Source organism: Diabrotica virgifera, chromosome 1 (genome assembly GCF_917563875.1).
Source record: "Diabrotica virgifera virgifera chromosome 1, PGI_DIABVI_V3a".
Taxonomy (NCBI): domain Eukaryota; kingdom Metazoa; phylum Arthropoda; class Insecta; order Coleoptera; family Chrysomelidae; genus Diabrotica; species Diabrotica virgifera.
This window is the reverse complement of record NC_065443.1, coordinates 131,470,049-131,490,671: the sequence shown is the minus strand read 5'-3', so window position 1 is coordinate 131,490,671 and position 20,623 is coordinate 131,470,049. Positions and strand designations below refer to the sequence as shown.

The window sequence follows — 20,623 nt, the reverse complement described above, 5'->3', positions numbered from 1 at the left end:
TATAAATTTTAAACTTAAAATTAATTTTAGTTAGTTCATTTCTTAGTTAGTTCATTTGATTCATTGAAGTTCATTAATTGTTAGTTAGTTCAGTTATTTTTCGAAAAAAAAAAAATGTTTTAGAAGCCCTGACAGCCACAAAATGTCAATAATATTAATTCCTAAGTTATCCTATTCGCGGTGTGCAAGTACTTGGAAGGGAATTGAGAAACGATCGTGCGCGAATAGTGGAGAAATATTGCAACTTTCTTAAGTAATTCATATTGTCAATTGAAATTGTCAAATTGACGTACATTTCATATCTACTGTCATTCAAGAAGAAAAATTATATATTGCTCCACAATATTGATATGGTAAATTTAATTAATTGTATTTTGCTTGCAGTACTGCATTTTAATAACTAATTTTATTTACTACATACAATTGTTTACGTTTTAATAACATAACCTGAATCTTATATTTTCTTCTTATTATTTTTTTGGACTATGGCCTTGACAATTATCCAGTAACCAGGACTAATATAATTGGCCAATATAATTAAAAGTGCGAATAAAGTTGCAAAGCGTAGAAATAGGTGTCGCTTTGCCGAACTTGCACGGTCCCAATAGAAAAAAGTATATTTGCTTAAAAGCTGTTTCTGATCAAATTTAGCATCACTGTTGGTCATAAGAACCTGTACTGTAAAGTCAAGGTGGGACACACATAGAAGTAGAGATATATGACGGAGATACAAGGTAAAGAACATTAAGGACTGAACAAGAAATGAAAAGTAGAATGAAAGAATTATAAGCTCAATGACAACAAATAGAGTAGTAAAGCCAGCGGGATACAGTTTGCCTTTCGATGGGAAGGTTACTCTGTAGTTTTGATGTTATTTGATCCATCACTAATGAGAATATGAGTAAATAAAAAGTAGATCCTACTTTCACATGAAATTTATCAGTCTCTCCCGTTACCTGTCTTAAGGGGCTGTCCTAGTGTAAAAGTACGAAATTCATATACTTTTTTTGGGAATTTCTAAAATAAAAAGTACTATACCAATTGTTTTGAAAATTTGCATGAGCAATTATTATAAAAAGGAGTACATATAGATCAATTTTCATAAAAAAGTATTGAAAATTAAACGATTTATGCGCCATCTACTGGCACCGTGAAAATAAAAACATAGCTTCACTGCTGCAGTAATTGAGACTAATAGAGATCTTGAAACATAAAATTTCAAAGTTATTATTGAAATATAAGTTATTTTCTATACTCTATACTATCAACTAGGGGTTTGTGATCGGATAAAAAATATCAATTGGCCGGTTTTTGAAACTGATAATGTTTTAGCTAATTAAAAAAATCAACACTTCGTCATTTTTCCAAATTTTAATATTTTTCAAAAATCCTAGTTGATGGTATAGGAAATAACTTATATTTCAATAATAACTTTGAAATTTTATGTTTCAGGATCTCTATTGGTCCCAATCACTGCAGCAGTGGTGCTATGTTTTTATTTTCACGGTGCCAGTAGATGGCGCAAAAATCGTTTAATTTTCAATATTTTTTTATGAAAATTATTTTACGTATACTTCTTTTTACAAGAATAAAAAACCGCTAAACGCCGTAAAAATGAGTGGCGCATAAAATATTCCAGCTACAAAAGATCTGATATGAATATTACGTGGCGCGAAAATGGATTTTCATTTGATGCAAAACAAAATTCTAGTTTTATTTTAAAAGATTTTTCCATAATATTTGCTAAATTTGAAGTAAACGCGCCACAAAAGAGTAACTTTGATACAATTTGAATTTTGAAACACTTTTGTGGCGCGTTTACTTCAAATTTAGCAAATATTATGGAAAAATATTTTAAAATAAAACTAGAATTTTGTTTTGCATCAAATGAAAATCCATTTTCGCGCCACGTAATATTCATATCAGATCTTTTGTAGCTGGAATATTTTATGCGCCACTCATTTTTACGGCGTTTAGCGGTTTTTTATTCTTGTATCAGGAGTTTTTCAAAGTTATTTATAAATTATGAAGTTGAATACAATGTTCCTCTATTACACGTCAAGCTTTATAAATGGTCACCTTTGTTGCATTATCTCCCAAATGATCTAGTGTCCATCGAATGTACACTAGATTTTTTTTTATTCGAAATAGATTGAAAAAAACATATTGAGATGGCCGGTAAATGAAGTCGGATTGCCCGTTGCCAGATCAAATTTAGCGTCGTAACCACTACAACTACATAAATCAATTCGGGAATAATCGTTAATTGGATTATACTTTTGTAGCTTAATAACTTCTAAACGGCTTAACCGATTTTGATTAGTAAACATGAGTTTGAAACGTATTGACCAGTAGTATCTGATGGATCTACGGTCAAGTATGATAACTGAAGCTATTACAGGAATTATTGAGCTTGAGAAACCGTTTTTCCCACAGGAAATAGATTTTATCATACTTATGAAGCCTATAACCTAAAAAATTCAAATTTTCCGGGATATGAGGTATACACCGTTAAATTCGTCTTGAGTCCTTCTTCAAACGCTAAGTTAGAGATGGTACAGAATAGCATTTTTCGGTAATAGGTTGGAACTGAACCTATTCCAAGCAAATACCTATTCCAGAAACCTAATGCGAGTTTATGATTCCGACGTGAAAAGACAATATATGGATCGCCCTAGCTCGTTCCTAATAGTTGTGCTGCTATTGTCTTCCGCTGCCCCAAATTCAAACGATCAAACTATTTAGTGGGCACCTATAATTTTGTATTTTTAATCTAGCTAGAGGATGTATGTAATTTGATTTTTAAATATATTTATATTTTTTACCATGTTTTTCCTACAATTCGTAAATCTATATTATAACACCTATTGAAACAAATTTTTCTTAAATGTAATTATGGGTTTTTAAATTACCTAAAGTCGAGGTTTATTCAGAATTCGTTTATGCAAATGGAAAATGAAGACACTAATTTACTACAAAAGATAGGATCGATTAGATTATAGTCAAATAAATAAAAACATAATGTGGTAGAGTCAAAATTTTAACAGTTTTAAATGACAACTATCTGTTACAGCCGTATCGACCTGAAATCCTTTTAAACCCATCACAGATGTGAGATTTTGGAATCGAAACAGTCAACAGACGCCGCCGATGCGTTTCTCTATAGTACCTATTCCGAGAGATCAAATCTCTCGGTAAAGGAAAGTGTACCTACTCAACTACGGTCAGCGCTGGAATCGAGACCGATGCCATCAAAGTTTTGTCACTTGTAATACGTGGAATAGTCGAACCGAACATATTCCGACGTACCCGCTCCAGTTCCATCATACCAACCCTTAACCGAAACGAACGTCACCGATGCATTCCCTACTAACTAACCCTACGGTTGTGCTGCAGCGACCTATTCCGAGCGAGAATCCAGTTCGAGTTTACTGTAAATTGCAGATTGCGGTCGATGCGACGCCCTTGGAATCGAAACCGATGCCGTTGACTTTTTGTCACTGGTGCGTGGAATAGGCGATCGGAACCTATTCCGAGGTACCTGCTCCAGTTCCATCATGCCATCTCTACGCTAAGTTATTGGTGCAATTCGTAGGTTGAAATGTTGAGTAATTGTCGAAAAACCAAAATTTTCAAAGTTTAGTTTTTCAGTTTTTCGGCTATACTGAGCCGTGTGTATGTCTGATCCTGATGGCTTAGACACCATTTGAAAGCTTAAGTCAACACTATTAATTTGATGTTTTTGCGGTTCTCCTGGCTCTTCTTGATCCGAATATATATACCCCCAAAACATATGCCATTTTGTACCTACCAAGTCCTATAGCTGGCTTATGGGTGGTCAAAAGTCACAAACTACACCGGTTCTAAATCGGCCCTGACCCCCTCTTCAAACACAGAGGAAAAATATCAAATCGGTTTAACTTTCAAACACACATACATATATATCCACAAACATTTTCCCTTTTTTAAATAAAAATTAAGTCACATTTCTAAGCTCTATAACTTTTGAATGGTATAACCGATTTTCAAAATTAGACATGCGTTGGAAAGGTAATGATCTGTTTTATTAGAAGCCGCAAAGGTTGGCCTTAAATTTTTAAAGTTTTTGGGAGTTGTGGGGACGAGAACGAAAAACAGACCCTAAATAGGAAGGGCCGTAAAATCTACACTCTTGGACCAAAATCGATGATTGACATATAAATGGGTGACTTTTTTTTCTGAATTTAAGATGGGAGTTGGCCCAATTTTCAATTCAGTCAGATTTAGAAAATCGAAAATTTCGTGTATATATAGTGTCGCGTGTAGGGGGGTGTATTTCTGCGCCACTGGCGAGAACTGCCGTTCTCTGGTAATTTTTTCGATATAAAACTAACAGCTTCGATAACCAATAAGTCGAAAACTATTAATTTTATCAAAAAAATGTATAATGAACATTTTTTGCTTATAATTAATATTTTTACCAGCATTTGCGGTCAAAATATAATAAAAAATTTCCACCCTCGAGATGAGGTGGCAACCACCCCATGGTAAAAGCGTCTTTCGGCATCATATAGATTTTGATCCTTGGACTATCCACTACTTGTTGTCAAATTTTCAAGCAAATCTATCCATTCTGTAAAAATTGCGAAGTGAAAAATTTCAGTTCCTGGACTAATTATACGTTTGGAGCTCTATAACTTCTGAACGGTTTACCTGATGTTGATCACTAAACATGAATTTGAAACGTATTGACAAGTAGTATCTGACGCATCCAAGATCTAGTATGATAACTAAACGTATTACAGGAATTATTGAGCTTGAAAAACCGTTTTTCCCATAAGAAATAGATTTGATTATACTTATGAAGCCTATAACTTACAAATTCGAATTTTCCCAGATATAAGGTATACACCGTTAGACGCGTCCTGAGTCCTTCTACAAACTCTCAGTTATTGGCGCAATTCGTAGGTTGAAATTTTGAGTAATTGTCGAAAAGCCAAAATTTTCAAAGTTTAATTTTTCAGTTTTTTGGCTCTGGTTAGCAGTGTGTATATCTCAGCTTGATCGCTTAGGCGCCATTTGAAAGCTTAACTCAACCCTATTGATTTGGTATATTTGCGGTTTTCCTGTCTTTTCTTGAACCTAAGATATATACGCCCAAAAAATATGCTATTTTGTATCTACCTAGTCCTCTAGCTGGCTTACGGGTAGTCAGGAGTCAAAAATTAAACCTATTCTGAATCGACCCTCACACCTTCTTGAAACACAGAAAAAAAAATTCAGATCGGTGCAACTTTTCCACACACATACATACATACATACATACATATCCACAAACATTTTCCATTTTTTAAATAAAAATTGAGTCATATTTCTGAGCTCGATAACTTTTGAATCGTATAACCGATTTTCAAAATTAAACATGCGTTGGAAAGGTAATGATCTGTGCTATCAGAAGCCGCAAAGGTTGGGCTTAAATTTTTGAAATTTTTGGAAGTTTTGGGGACGAGAACGAAAAACAGGCTTTAAATGGGAAGGGCCGTAAAATCCACACCCTTGGACCAAAATGGAGAGGTAACATATGGATGAACGAGTCTTTTCCTAAACTTTAAGATGGGATTTGGCCCAATTTTCAATTCAGTCAGGTTTAGAAAATCGAAAATTTCGTGTATATATAGTGTCGCTTGTAGGGGTGTTGTGCGCCACTGGTGAGAACTGTCGTTCTCTGTGGATAAGAAATGCTCATGCAAATTTTTAAAACAATTGGTACGGTACTTTTTATTTTAGAAATTCCCAAAAAAAGTATACGAATTTCGTACTTTTGCACTAGGATAGCCCCTTAACACTAGTTATTACTCATTCATACATGTTTCTCACAATCTTTACATATTCACCGGGGACTCCTTTCTTCTTATTGAGTGCCCACCACAGAATCTCGAGGAATGCTATCATATGCTTTCTCAAGATCAACGAATACTATTGCCTGGTTGCACCAACAAATTTTAAGCTCCAGCTTAGCCCAGCTCAGCTTATAGATAGGGTCGCCCTTACTCACGTAAGTTGCACCATAATTTTCTATTCTTCAAGATGCAATCCACGTGGCAATCCATTTTGGCAAGCTGAAAATTGATCTAAGACTCAATGGTGCAACGCGTTCCTTTCGTAAGCTGAGCTTAAGGCACGTCTTAAGCTTAAAATAATATCTTATGTTGGTGCAACCAGTCATATATGACCATTACTTATGATCAAGAAACGGAACAAACACTAAAATATAACCATTCCGATGGTATGTCGGGCTAATATTTGCGCAAAGTGTTTACTGTTAATTTACGGTTAATATACAGGGTGTTTCATTAATAATTGTCCATATAGTAACTGGAGAAACATTAGCACAAAATACGAAGATTTAACCTAAAACACTTAAATAAAATGTGGTTCCTTACTGAGTTACAGGGTGTTTTATCTTAAAATCTAAAAACTATTTTTGGTCAGCATTTTAAAACTATTTGACGTATCCTTTTCGAACTTGGCAAGAAGTATAGGTACTGTACAAACTACTAAATTATGTCAAACAAACGTATGTGGCTATTACCAGAGGCGTACGACGGGGGAAAGTGAATGGTTGACCCTTTCCAAATTCTACGCCACTGGCGAAATTGCTTTTAGTTCAATTTTTTGATCCTCCAATACTTTCTATGAAAATAATAATATACTTTTCATTCGTAATGAAAAAGTCATTAGTTTTCGAGATATTTGAAATTAAAAATGAAACGACACGGTTATTTTGATTAATGTATTGTGTCATTTCATTTTTATTTTCAAATATCTCGAAAACTAATCATTTTATCGTTAAGAATGAAGAGTATATTATTTAGATTAAAAGTATTGCAAAATCAAAAAATTACACCAAAATAGCAATTTCGTCAGTGGCGTAGAATTTGGGAAGGGTCAATCAGCCATTATCCCCTGTCGTACGACTACGGTAGTAGCCAGAAACGTCTATTTATCTTAATCTAGTAGGGTGCACGGTACACAAAGAACCGGTATGCCGATTGTCGTCGCTAAATTTGGTTTCGGCCGCGCAGCACGTCACGTGGGAACCTAGCAGATATTTGCTTATTGTTTGGATGCATTATTTCGTAAATGTGGTGGCGTTGAAAGTGAATAGATTGAGCCGGTTTTAAAATATTAAGCTGTTAACGATTGAAGTAATTCTATATTATTTTAGTTACAAATTGTTGTTTATTAGCATAACCGTGTATTTTTAAAACTATTGTAATATAACTATTAGTTTTATAGTAATTTATTAAAACCGAGACTATAATGCCATTTGAGGTGATATTATACATGTGCAGAATTAGAATGAGGGATATTAACAGAAAAAAGTTTTAAAAACTGCCAGAGATCACTTAACAAAAAGATATCTAATATTAATAAATCTTTTCCCGCAAATTTGTTTTTTAAATAATATACATAATATGTATTATACATAGTATTAATATACATAATTGCTTTAAAGTTAAACCAGGTTAGGAATCTAAAAATTTAAAGTTCGAACATTTTATACATACATATACAGAGTGGGCCAAAGAAAACAGTCCACCTCGATATTTGGCAGTATTTATTAGATTTTAAGGAAATGAAGAAACAGGTCGATTTTTAATCTAAGGGGCATACATTTTTACGGTACATACATCTGTCATTTGTCAACCCCCTCCCTTCCATTTCCTCCACCCCTTATTTTTAAATAGGGAATACGGGTCGTGTGCTACCTCATTTGAAATGATATTAAATTCTTTATTCAGTAATATTAACATTGACATAATTATTTATACAGGGTGTCAGAGAACAGAGAAAAATGTTTATTTGATAAATGATATTCAACCTACCAAGAGGCACATGGGTGGCAGCTTGAATATTGAAATTAAGCGAAGAGCAATGTTTATTTATCAAAAAACATTTTTTTCTGTTTTGTGACAGCAGTAGAATGTATTTTGAATTAAATAAATTACATACATTCTTCTTTTTGTGTCAATTAATTTCATTAAAATATTTTTTTCTGGAACACCCTGTATAAATAATTATGTTTATGTTTATATTACTGAATAGAGAATCGAGTTACCTTTTAAATGAGCTAGCACACGACCGCCATTCCCTATTTAAAAATAGGGGTGGGGGAGTGGAAGGGAGGGGGTTGCCAAATGACAAATGTATGTACCGTAAAAATGTGTCCCACTTAAATCAAAAATCGACCTGTTTCGTCATTTCCTTAAAATCTAATAAATACTGCCAAATATCGAGGTGGACTATTTTCTTTGGCCCACTCTGTATATGTATGTATATTACTGTCTAATAAAATGTTCGCACTTGAAATTTTTAGATTCCTAACCTGGTTTAACTTAAAATCAACATTTTTCTATTTTGTAAATAAAATTTTAAAGTCATCAAGTAATTGGTTCTATTCATCTAAAACTTCAAATTTCTTAATTGATTTGTGGTTAAGTTTTTATTTTTAGTGAAATATTTTTCAACAATCTAGAATAACAGTAAGTAGTAACAATTTTATGTGAAATATTTTTCCAGACCTAGTAGTAAAGTGAATGTTTATATTATTTCTGTTTTATTTTTTTAATATACTATGGTGAATGTATATTGGACAACAGATACCTAAAATCTTTATTTTTCAACGGAAATTCATGTTTAAATTAAATGCACATGAGAAAATGACAGTAAAAAGAATATAGAATACAATTTCTTATTTAAAAAGCAATGATAAGTACATAATTTTAAAGTTCAAACAATATTACCGCTTCATTTAGTATTGCCGGATGAAAATTAATGTTCCCATATGCCGTCACGCGTTCGCCTTCCATGCGTGCGAACATACCGGTCCTCTGTGTACCGTGGTAGGGTGTACAGTACTTACACTTTCTGCCAAGTATGATAAGGATACGCCAAATAGTTTTAAAGTACTGGGTACAAATAATTTTTAAATTTCAATCATATGAATTATATCATAAATTAATCAAAATAACTGTGCCGTTTCATATTTAACTTCAAATATCTCGAAAACTAATGACTTTAACGTTACCAATGAAGAGTATATTATTTACGTAGAAAGTATTGGAGAATCTAAAAATGGCACTAAAATAGTAATTCCTCCAGTGGTGTAGAATTTGAGAAGGGTCAACCATTCACCATCCCCTGTCGTACGCCTCTGGTAGTAGCTAGAAACGTTTGTTTATCATAATTTTGTAGGGTGTCTAATAGTCGCACTTTCTGCCAAGTATGAAAAAGATACGTCGAATAGTTTTAAACTGCTGAGCAAAAATAGTTTTAATTATTTTAGATAAAACACCCTGTAACTCAGTAAGGAACCACATTTTATTTAAGTGTTTTAGGTTAAATCTTCGTATTTTGTGCTAAGGTTTCTCCAGTTATTATATGGACAATTATAAATGAAACACCCTGTAGAGATCGTTTAGATATGTATAGATATCTGAGTACAAAAAGACAGACACAATACTTGAAAATTTTGACCTGTTTTCAATCGCGTCGTTATCTAACAAAAGTCAACTCTACTCATATTTAGTTACGCTATCCGGTACCCTTTAATATGTGCATTACTACATTTTTCCTCGAGGCACTTACGAGTGGAAAGCTATGTTGCGAAATTTTTCATTAAGTTATCACGGAAAAGGATAAAATGTTAGATTTTTTGTAACAGCCCGGTTAATATAGTGGCAAGAAAATAGGTCAGACACAGATCTTTAAAACCATATGGTCGCCAAAAATAGAAAAATTGTAATTTTAATTAAAACATTTTGATTTTGATTTAACCAAAAAAGTTAAGTTTTCCATTTTAGTGGCGTTTTTCCGATTATAGCGTCTTCTAGCCATAATTCGAAAAAATGTCTACAATAAAAGTTGCTTATTTTTACGTAAGGAATCCAAAGGACACCGCACACATCTTATGGAAAATATAATGTTACTCAAATTCAATAAAATTTTCATGAATAGATGCGTCCTGAAATTTCAATAATTTGATACCATTGCGCCAACTCTGTATTTTGATTAACCAGAGCGTAAATTGATAAAAATAAATCTAAAATCAAATAGGAATGTACGTGTGTCAAAGAGAGAAAAAGATCTTGTGATTCGCTTACTCCATAAATCTTTCTCGAGGGATTAAGAGGATCGGTACGTATTTTCGGCTGCAATGCTATTCAAATGGGGATTCATTTTTTTCGAATCCTGAGAAAATAGTGTATTTATATTTAACAATATATTATTAAAAAATCACTTTAACACTTTTCCTCTTTTCTCGATTGAGTATTAGTCTTTGTTGTACAAATAAATTATTACAATCACTGAATACATAGTTAGTGAAAAAGTTATCACATTTATTAACTGAATTAATAATTTGCAATTATAAAAATACCAGTTATCCAAGAACGTTCAAAACCCATCTCTTTAAATTAATGATGACATTTTCAAGTATAATGACATTCTAGTAATGTTTACATATCCATAGCAGTGTGAATTTTACTACACGTAATTTGCCGTGTAAAGACAGAAAAAGTAGGGATACAGGTACAATATTTGCGAATTATGTACCCATAGCCTTAAGGCGGAGTCTTACTCTTATCTTTTCCTATTATTATTGATATTTAATAAAGTAGGTATAATTTGGTTAGTTGTACCGCCTCTAATCGGCTTAAGCTAGTGGTGAATAGACTGTATTCAATAGCCGCTAGATTATTTATGAATGCCAGTTTTATGGACTTCAAAATGCGATTTCGATAAACTTTAATTACAACTAATTCACTAATTATTAAGCAAAATTCAGAGTTGGCGCGATGGTATCAAATTATTGAAATTTCAGGACGCATCTAGTCATGTAAATTTTATTTCATTTGAGTGACATTATATTTTCCATAAGATATGTGCGGTGTCTTTTGCAATAAAAAATAGGGGTTTCTAGTTAAGATTTTAAGTACCCCCACCTCAAGCTCCGTTGGGGGTACTGTTTGGTGTCATTCGATATATGTTTGAAAAATATTGAACATCTATTTTTCATTTTTTCGATCTGATGTTCATTTTGCGAAATATCGCGAGGTTTCTCTTTTAAAGTTACCCTCACCGCCTCTGTGGGGGTCGTATTTGGTATCATTCGATAGATTTTTGAAAATATTGAAAACGTATTTTTCAGTTTTTCGATCTGATGTTCATTTCGCGAAATATTCGCTTTTATTGTGACTCGCCCATTTCCTTACAGCCCGCTCAAATCGTCAGATTTTTTAAATATACACTGTTTTTCATGTACTTAACTTACCTTCTCTTAATCTGACGTTTTTGAGTTTTTCTAATGATAGATTTTTTTACGCAGTGCCCCAACGCACGCCCATATATTAAGTCTGTATATGGTAGGGATCTCATTTACAAGATACAAGGTTTCTTCCCATGTGATTTTCTGACGCGCTCGAGTAACGCGCAATTTGAGTCACAAGTTCTAAAGTTTATTAAAAAGTACATTTTAAGACAGCTGACAATTACAAAATATTTATTTTTTTAGGATGCTGCTAGAGCAAAATTGGAACTTCCTGCCTTACAGAGAGCTCAAAGGATAGATGGAATCGTCGAATTTGTTGCCAGCGGATCTAGATTGAGATTATACATTCCAAAATCAAACAGCTTATGCACTTTCTTGTTGGGTGGTATCAACTGCCCGAGAGCAACCCGCCAAGCCACCGACACCCCCGGAGAACCCTACGGAGACGAAGCGCTCCTCTTCACTAAAGAAAGATGCATGCAACGGGAAGTATCCATCCAAGTCGACACTCATGACAAAGCAGGCAATTTTATTGGTTGGTTGTGGGTAGATAATGTGAATATGTCTGTGGCACTCGTTAAAGAAGGTTTTGCTTCGGTTCATTTCACAGGAGAAAAATCCCAATACGCGTCTCTATTGAAAAGTGCAGAAGACAGTGCAAAATCTGAAAAATTAAGAATATGGAAAAATTATGTCGAAGAAGAAAAGGAAGAAAAACACGAAGAGGAAAAAGTACCTGTCGAACGTCAAGTGAACTTTGAGGAAGTCGTAGTGACAGAGGTGACGCCCGAAGGTAGTTTCTACATTCAAAAGATTTCAGAAGGACCAAAAGCTGAAGCTCTGTTCGCCAAACTGCGACAAGAATTCCAAGCCAACCCGCCTCTTCCCGGTGCTTTTACACCGAAACGTGGTGATATCTGTGCTGCCAAATTCACAGTCGACGATGAGTGGTACAGGGTGAAGGTTGAAAAAGTACAAGGTAAATATAAGAATAAAATATTGTTTTGAAGCTATTTTCTTTTGGCATCTTAAAGGGGGTGGGGGGACAATTTTTTTCGATTTTTTTATTATTTTAAATGGAACTACATTTTTTTTTATTATTATTAACTCCTTTGAGTACAACAATCTGCCCATTGGGCATTAAGCATTTGTTATGGTAAAAAATACAGACATGTAGAGAGTTACTCCAGTGAGTAACCTCTTTACAATTCTAAAATTAAAATTTTATTAGTTTGAATACACTTATTATGTTCAGTTGGACGAGTCGGACGGCAATTGTCGTTTTAGTCTACGTACTTCAAAGACGTCCCGCACATTTAGTTGTCGAGCAAACGCATTAGGATGCACTAGCACTCGTTCACAGTATTTAGCACTAAATACCGTCTGGGTGTTTTGTATCATACAACTTGTAGCTGGGAATCTGCATGTAGTGTTTGTCTGTAAAGTGAAATTAAAATTATATCAATATTTTCATTAAGTATGAATGTTTTGGAAGTGGTGGACAAATTTACATACTTAGGCTCCCTGATCACCAAGGAAAACGTCATGACAGAAGAAATCAAGCGAAGGATAATCCTAGCGAACAAATGCTATTTTGGACTGAGTAGACATATGAGAAGCAGAAACTTAAGCCAAAAAACAAAAATAACCATATACAAAACCCTTATACAACCAGTGTTGACATATGGATCGGAGACATGGACCATCTCCAAGGCGGATGAAAACCTTCTGCTTATATTTGAACGAAGGATCCTGAGAGGCATATTCGGTGGCATCTGTGAAAATGGTATTTGGAGGAGGAGGTACAACTACGAGTTATACCACAGATATAAACATATATTTGGTGGAAAAGACGTAGTATCTCTTATAAGAATAGGACGACTAAGATATGCAGGACATCTAGCAAGATCACAGCATAACAACCCTCCTAGAAGAATCCTTATGTCACAACCTGTGGGAAGTAGAAATAGGGGTAGGCCAAAACTTAGATGGAAAGATGGTGTAGATGAGGATGGGAGAAAAATAGGCGCAGCAAACTGGCAACGGTTGGCAATGGATAGGACTGACTGGCGTAATAGACTTGGGAAGGTCGAGGCTCTTTCATAGGGCTGTAGCACCATTGATGATGATGAATGTTTTGAGTTCTTTGGCCCGTTGATAAAGGCCATTTGCGTTCCAGACTACTATTTTATATTTTGGTTGTAAAGCCATTAAGCGATCTTATTAATGACAGTAGTAAGCAAATTGAGCATTGTGCCCATTTACTCCATGAGTTTTTGCAACATTTCTTCCAGCTTGGCTAAGTTGTAATTAGGTTGGTTAGGTCCTGGTATTGCTTGGTTGTTCTAGCTACACTGTGGTTGATTTTTGTTGACTATTTGAGCATAGATTAAATCAGGTTGTATTTGTTGAGTATTATTTGTTTGAATAGGTGGTTGCATGATTCTTTTTTCTCTTAGTGTAGGATATAGCTTCTGCAGTAGTTGAATGTGAACTTGGCATTCTCCATAGGTAGCCGGGTGGTCACCGTTACAATTGACACATTTTGCTTCATCACGTGATTTTCGAGGACAATCTTTTGTTTCGTGGTTACCTGTACATTTTACGCATCTGTGTACTTTGCGGCAGTAGGTTTTAGTGTGTCCATAGTCTTGGCATCTTGTACACTGGGGGATTGTTCTTTTCGTGCGAGGAAGTTCGCATTTGATGATATTGTTTCCTAACTTTTCTATTTTATAAACTTCTTTCTTGTTTTCCTTTGATACATAAGGAACGCAACTCATAAATATTGGCAATATCATTTTAAGTCATCTACTTTAAAATGTATAATGTCTAAATTGTCAATATGAATTAGTCAGATAAAATAAAATTACTAGAATTTTTTTACCAAGCAACAAAAAGAAAATTTGTTTGATTTTGTTTTACATTTTGGTAACGATTTCCGAAGTGGAAATTGAAACGTCAACTAAACTTAATTTCAAATTAAAATTGTGGCTTTCCCAACTAAAATAGTAAAATGAGAATAAAAGATGATTGATTCATATTTTGTCTTGGATATTTAATGTGTTTTTTTTTATTTGAAACAGGAGGAAAAGCTTCTGTTCATTACATCGACTACGGTAACAAAGAAACTCTTCCAACCACCCGCCTAGCCAGTTTACCCGCCGCCTACGTAAGTGAGAGACCCTTCGCAACAGAATACGTCCTTCCCTTCATCGTCCTGCCCAAAGACGAAGAATTCTCTTCGTTGGCTATCAAATACCTTAAAGAAGATACCGCCGTTAGCAAGCTATACATGAATGTAGAATACAGACAACCCGGATCCCCTGCAGCAGCTTCTTTACATTCTGACAAGACGTCTGATGCCGACATTGTAAAAAATCTCGTCAAAGAGGGATTACTTATCGTCGACAACATCAAAGGAAGGCGTAACAATAAATTGGTAAGTAGACTATCCTCCTCTTAACGTGCCTTATCAAGTTGACTCTTGACGTTGATGATTAACACATCAAGATTCTCAGTCTTGAGGCTATTCTGAACAGTTTTTCGTTCTTCGTTTCGGTCCAACTTAGAGTAGGGTTGCAAAATCATTTGAAAATGTGGAGCTTGGATGCGCTCCTTCGATAGAACTCTAGAAAGATAATATTTGTATATTTTCACGTTCAAAAAGAAAATAATTACACTTTTATAAAAAAGAACTTTTTAATATAAAACGTTTTTATTATTTATAGGAGAGAATATAAAATAATTTGACGATATAAAATGCTTAACATTACAAAAATTACACTATAATAAAAAAGTACTTTTTATAATAACACGGTTTTGTTATATACAGGACACAACATGTTTCGAAAGAATAAAATATGAATTTTTAGTAGGTGTATTAACTGTTAAAATTATAATTCCAAAAATTATACTAGTATAAAAAAGTACTTTTTATAATGCCACGGTTGTTTAAAATGGTATATATAATAATTAACTTATAAAATATGAATTTTAAGTATATCAACTCCTAATTATTTATTAAAAAAATTAAAAAAAGATACGCAACAGCCGTGTTCGAAATAGGGAACTCTCGATCTGCAGTCTAATGCCACTGACCCACCATCAATTTGTAGATATCGATTTATTAACGTACTTTAAAATATCATTGCATTAGTCACAATTTTAAAATAGTTTGAAATAAAAAAGTCGATTTACCCATACAGGGTGATTTTAATGGGTGAGAAAATGAGAAAATTTAGGGTGATTTTTAATTGCAAATATTTCATTAAAAAGAAACTTTTTATTTATTCTAAGGGACTTTCGGCCCTCGGTAATAATGTAATCTTTCATTCTGCGTTTAAATTTTTCAAAAATACTTATCAGTTTTTTCAGGATTCGAAAAAAATGAATACATTTAAAACATTGAAAATTTTGACAAGCGATATTTTGCGCCTTTCCCCTTAAGTGAAAAAGATAAGCACAGTAGATCTGTTAAAGGTCGCAGTGTATAAGGCCGAGGTTGTAATGTAATCATTCTAATCTTCAGAGTCTTCAGTAATTTTGTGCTAATAGATATATTATGTATATATTATTATTAATTTTTTTTTTCAGTTGGAAAGTTACCGAGAAGCTCAGGAAACGGCCAAGAAACAACACGCTAATATTTGGGAATATGGTGACATCACAGAAGTCGATGCTAAGGAATTTGGACTTGGCGTTTGTAAGTATTTTAGTGAAATATTCTTTCATATTTACGTTTCAATTTTAAAATCTGAAGTTGATAACAAAACATAATTGTTAAAATAGACAATTATTGATCTGTTTATCCTATTGAGCATCATTCGTAAGTTCTGTTGTCCAATAACACATAAATATCGTGTCTTTATTTATATGTTTCATTAATAAAACCTGAGTGGTTACTAATAAACTTGTCCATAGTTTGTTTGAATATTTTGTTGTATTTATTGTTACTTCAAGTGTTGTATTTACACTGCGAGCTATAAGTTAGGAGATTATGCTCATTTTCAAAGTTGATTTTTTCGTGAACAGCTTAACGGATTCCGCTAATCTTTCTTTTATTATTTTAAATTTTTCTTTAGTATTTACGCAGTTGTACAAAGGTTTACTCAAACTTCTTTTTTGTACTTATACCGGGTAAAGTAGGCATACCGGGTAGTTCTGGGTGTAGGCTCTAAATAGCGAGAGGTACATTACACAGATTTTTTTTCTTTGAACACTCTGTTTCTTTCGCACTATATAATAGGAAATAATTTCATCTTAATGATATGATAAGACTCACTTATCGTATGTCATCAGTTACATATTAAAAGTAAAACCGTTTGTTTCTTTGTTATTAAAGATATCGGAGAAATTAAAAAAATAAAATGTTCACAAGATATGAGACTACAACATAATATCGATGTATATCCACCTTAGTACCTCTCCCTTCCTACAGGATGTCTCAAACTTTTTTTTTTGTTAAAACACATGTTAAACTACAAAACCGTATATTTTTTGTTTCTAAAAATGTCAGAGAAATTTAAAAGCCAAAATGAACACAAAACATAAGACTACAATATGATTTCAGAGGTGTCTCAAACTTAACCTAAGAAAAACACTTACTTTCTTCCAAACGGTATAAGTACAAAAAAGAAGTTTGAGTAAGCCTTTGTACAACTGTCTAAATACTAAAGAAAAATCTAAAAAAATAATAAAAAAATTAGCGGAATCCGTTAATCTGTTCACGAAAAAATCAACTATGAAAATGAGCATAATTTTCTATATCCCTAACTTTTGACGAGCAGTATATATTAAATAATCATTTGAAACGTGATTCTCCCATCATTCACTCCCAACTGTTTCTCTACCCTCAGATGTTTGAATAGCATGATCAATCACAGGCTTTAGGCCTTCTCTCCTTGTTTTGGGATGATAATCTCTTAGTTCTAAGAAACCTACTTTTACATGGATGGAGTTATGCAACAACGGGTTAAGCCTTTGTGAAATTATTCTTTTACATTATTTTTATTTTATTACTTTATTTTATTATCATTTTGGCTATCGCGAAATAATTGTTTACAAATACACAGAGTCCTAATGACTCAATTTTAGGAAAAATGTAGTTTGACTCATTATTGCATAAAGCTTGTCACGCACAGGGAGCTATACTATAATATTACAGCTAAATATTGAAATATAATACATATTTTATCGCCAACCGTCACTAAAGCCATTCATTATTGTACTCATTTGCCCTCATTTGCGGCAGTAAAGTAACACTTTATTGTACTGAAAGAAGAATTTTACTTTACCTGCTGCGATTAATCGGAATTGAATGTAAGTGGTCGATGGCAGTAATCGATTATTTATTAGAGTTAACTTACAATTTATTTACTTTAATTATTAAAAATATTGTACAAAATTTACGACATTTTTAATTAAATTGATGTCGAAAAGTGAAATTCTGTAGTATTTTGTAATTATATTCATATAAAATAAATCAACACTTTACCGATTTAGAATTATTCAATATTGATAACTATCGATTAAAAATCGAAAGCGGCCCTCATGCAGAAGTCACCTGTCATCACTGTCATGAAATTTTTATTACGTCTGAAATTTTAAAAAATCTTAAATTGTAAGTAAAGGCTGTATGACACTATGCATTTTCTTGTATCATTTCTAATATCGTTTATGATATGTCAAAAAAATGTATAGTGTCATACACAGATACAAGAAACGATATCAGAAACGATACAAGAATTTGTGTCAGGTACAGATTCTTGTACAATAACTGCGCCAATTTCTGTGCAAAGAGCAAAAACGTAAAACCTGCTGGTAAAACTTCTAAATCTCATAATGGCGGCTGAAAATGAGATCATATGATTTATGTCTTGATAAATTTATTTGTGTTTTGTAGGTATTATTTATAAATATTGTATTGATACTTAATATAGGTACCGTTTGGTATGGACTACTGTTCTACTAATAACCATATATTTAGAATAACTTTGGGTTTCATATTGCATAATTTTTTAATAGAGGAAAATACAATAGTTCCAATTTGGATCAAACTGAAGATAATTATAATGCAAATATTTTAGCACAAATATCAAAACAAAATAAAAAACACAAATAATCAACAGTCAACGTAAAAATTCTAGTTATTATAACAATAAAATATTTGTTTTTAAAAGTTTATAAATTTTATAAAATCCTTAAAATCAGCTGTAGACGCAGTACTACCATACCAATGTAAGGTGACAAACAAAATTTCGACCAATCACGTGCCGAATTTCATACAGTTTTCGATACAAGAACTTGCATAGTGTCATACAGGGCACAAATGTACATACAAGAAATGATACAAGAAAATGTATACAAGAAACGATATCAGAAACGATATTAGAAATGATACAAGAAAATGCATAGTGTCATACAGCCTTAAGTACACAGATTAACCCAACACAGATGCGAAAGCTATGCTATGATGCCGGTACAAAAATTGGTAACCTTGAAACTAAGGAGCGCAGTTGTTGTGCCGGTGTTTGCACCAATACAATTGATAACTTACAAAATAGTTCATTTGGTCTATAATACTTACTTTTACACTAAAAATTAAGACAAACAAAACTTAACAAAACATTGGTCATTTAATAAATTTATGTGTTAAACGAAAAAGGAAATAAAAATACAATAGGTAATTTGGGAATTCTAGGTACATATGTCCTTAACAAAACAAGAGAAAGTTAACTAATTGTTAGAAAAATGACAATCGTTAAAGATTTATATATAAATGGTCATTTATTAAATTTCTGTGTATATTGAAAAATAATAAAAAGTTGCTTGGAAGTGAACACGATATAAAAATAGGGTAATTTGGGAATTCTAGGTAGGTACAAAACAAGAGAAAGTAAACTAGCTACAAAACAAAACAAAGTTTGTCCTTAATAAAACAAGAGAAAGTAAACTAGGTATTAGAAAAGTGACAGTCGTTTGGTAACAGTAATTTGTGAATTCCAGGTATGACCTTCCAGAAAAAAACCAGATAAAGTGTTGTTAATATAATAATTTTCAAGTTCCAGGTTATTTAATTATATAATCAAAGGACATCGCACACATCTTATGGAAAATATAATGTAACTCAAATTCAATAAAATTTATACGAATAGATTCGTTTTAAATTAACGGTCAAATCTTATCATTGCGCCAACTCTTAATTATGATTAATTACGGCGCAAATTGCAATTAAAGTTTATCGAAATCACATTTTTTGAGTCAGTAAAAGTGTCAGTTACCATCACTATTGCTCTGGGTGCTATTCAAAGGAGCTTAAACCCCCCGCTGGGCCTAAGCGAATTAGTGAAACTAATCCTCTGATTTATGGAGTACCGACAATTTGGGTGTTTTAAAATATTTTTTCTCTCTCTAACTTATGTACGTATCCATTTGATTTCAGATTTATTTATATCAATTTCTGGTCTTATTATTGAAAATATAGCGTTGGCGCAATGATAAGATTTGACCGTTAATTTAAAACGAATCTATTCGTATAAATTTTCTTGAATTTGAGTGACATTATATTTTCCATAAGATGTGTGCGATGTCCTTTACTTATATAAACAACGTTTAGTTGGTAAATAAAGATTTTTTTTAAAAAGTGATAAGTTTTGGGTCCAAAAAAGTATAATGAGCGAATTGTTTGTATTACTAAGAATATCTTCTGGCCTGTGGGACTTTTTTCTGCAACAGTGCCTGAGTTTTTACAATTTCGGCCAATGATTTATTAAGAAATTTGTCACATAATTTTTTAAACTGCTCTCTCTTGTTTTGTACCGTTTTGTTTTTTACATATTTTTCTATTCAAAAGTTTTCTTTTTAAAAACCTGATTTTATATTTCAGTTTAGATTCACGTGGCAAGTTATACATAAAAGATGCTAGTGTTTGTAATAATACTGAAGGTGATAACTGGGAAACATCTTTTGTAATTCTTGTAGTAATGTGTCCATCTTTTTTTTATTGGGGCTGATAGAAACTTGTTTAGAGGATATTAACTGTAAATTTTCCGCCGCAGGCGCTATTCTATTATCTGAAAAATCATATCCTTTTATTATTGAAATTATTGATATTTACCTAATTTTTTATCTTTTATTTTAAATTCTGTATCTAGTTAAATCCTCTTCTAACAAATCTTGTCTTTTAGTAGCTTTTAACCATAGCTCACTCCTATAACATAAGATGTTTTTTAATAAAAATTTAATGTCTTGTTAATATCTCTTTTATTTTTTAAGAATATTTTGACTATTTTCAATAACAGAGCGTTATTC

General features: G+C 32.7%; 1 protein-coding gene across 1 annotated transcript in view; it reads left to right on the top strand.

Annotated features, from left to right (window-relative positions):
• LOC114326440 (staphylococcal nuclease domain-containing protein 1) overlaps positions 1-20,623 on the top strand; it is a 50,387-nt gene that overhangs the window by 25,765 nt on the left and 3,999 nt on the right. The window contains exons 6-8 of the mRNA XM_028274811.2: positions 11,555-12,290; positions 14,398-14,753; positions 15,908-16,016. Coding sequence (XP_028130612.1) covers positions 11,555-12,290; positions 14,398-14,753; positions 15,908-16,016 — 1,201 coding nt within the window. The remainder of the gene's footprint in view (positions 1-11,554; positions 12,291-14,397; positions 14,754-15,907; positions 16,017-20,623) is intronic.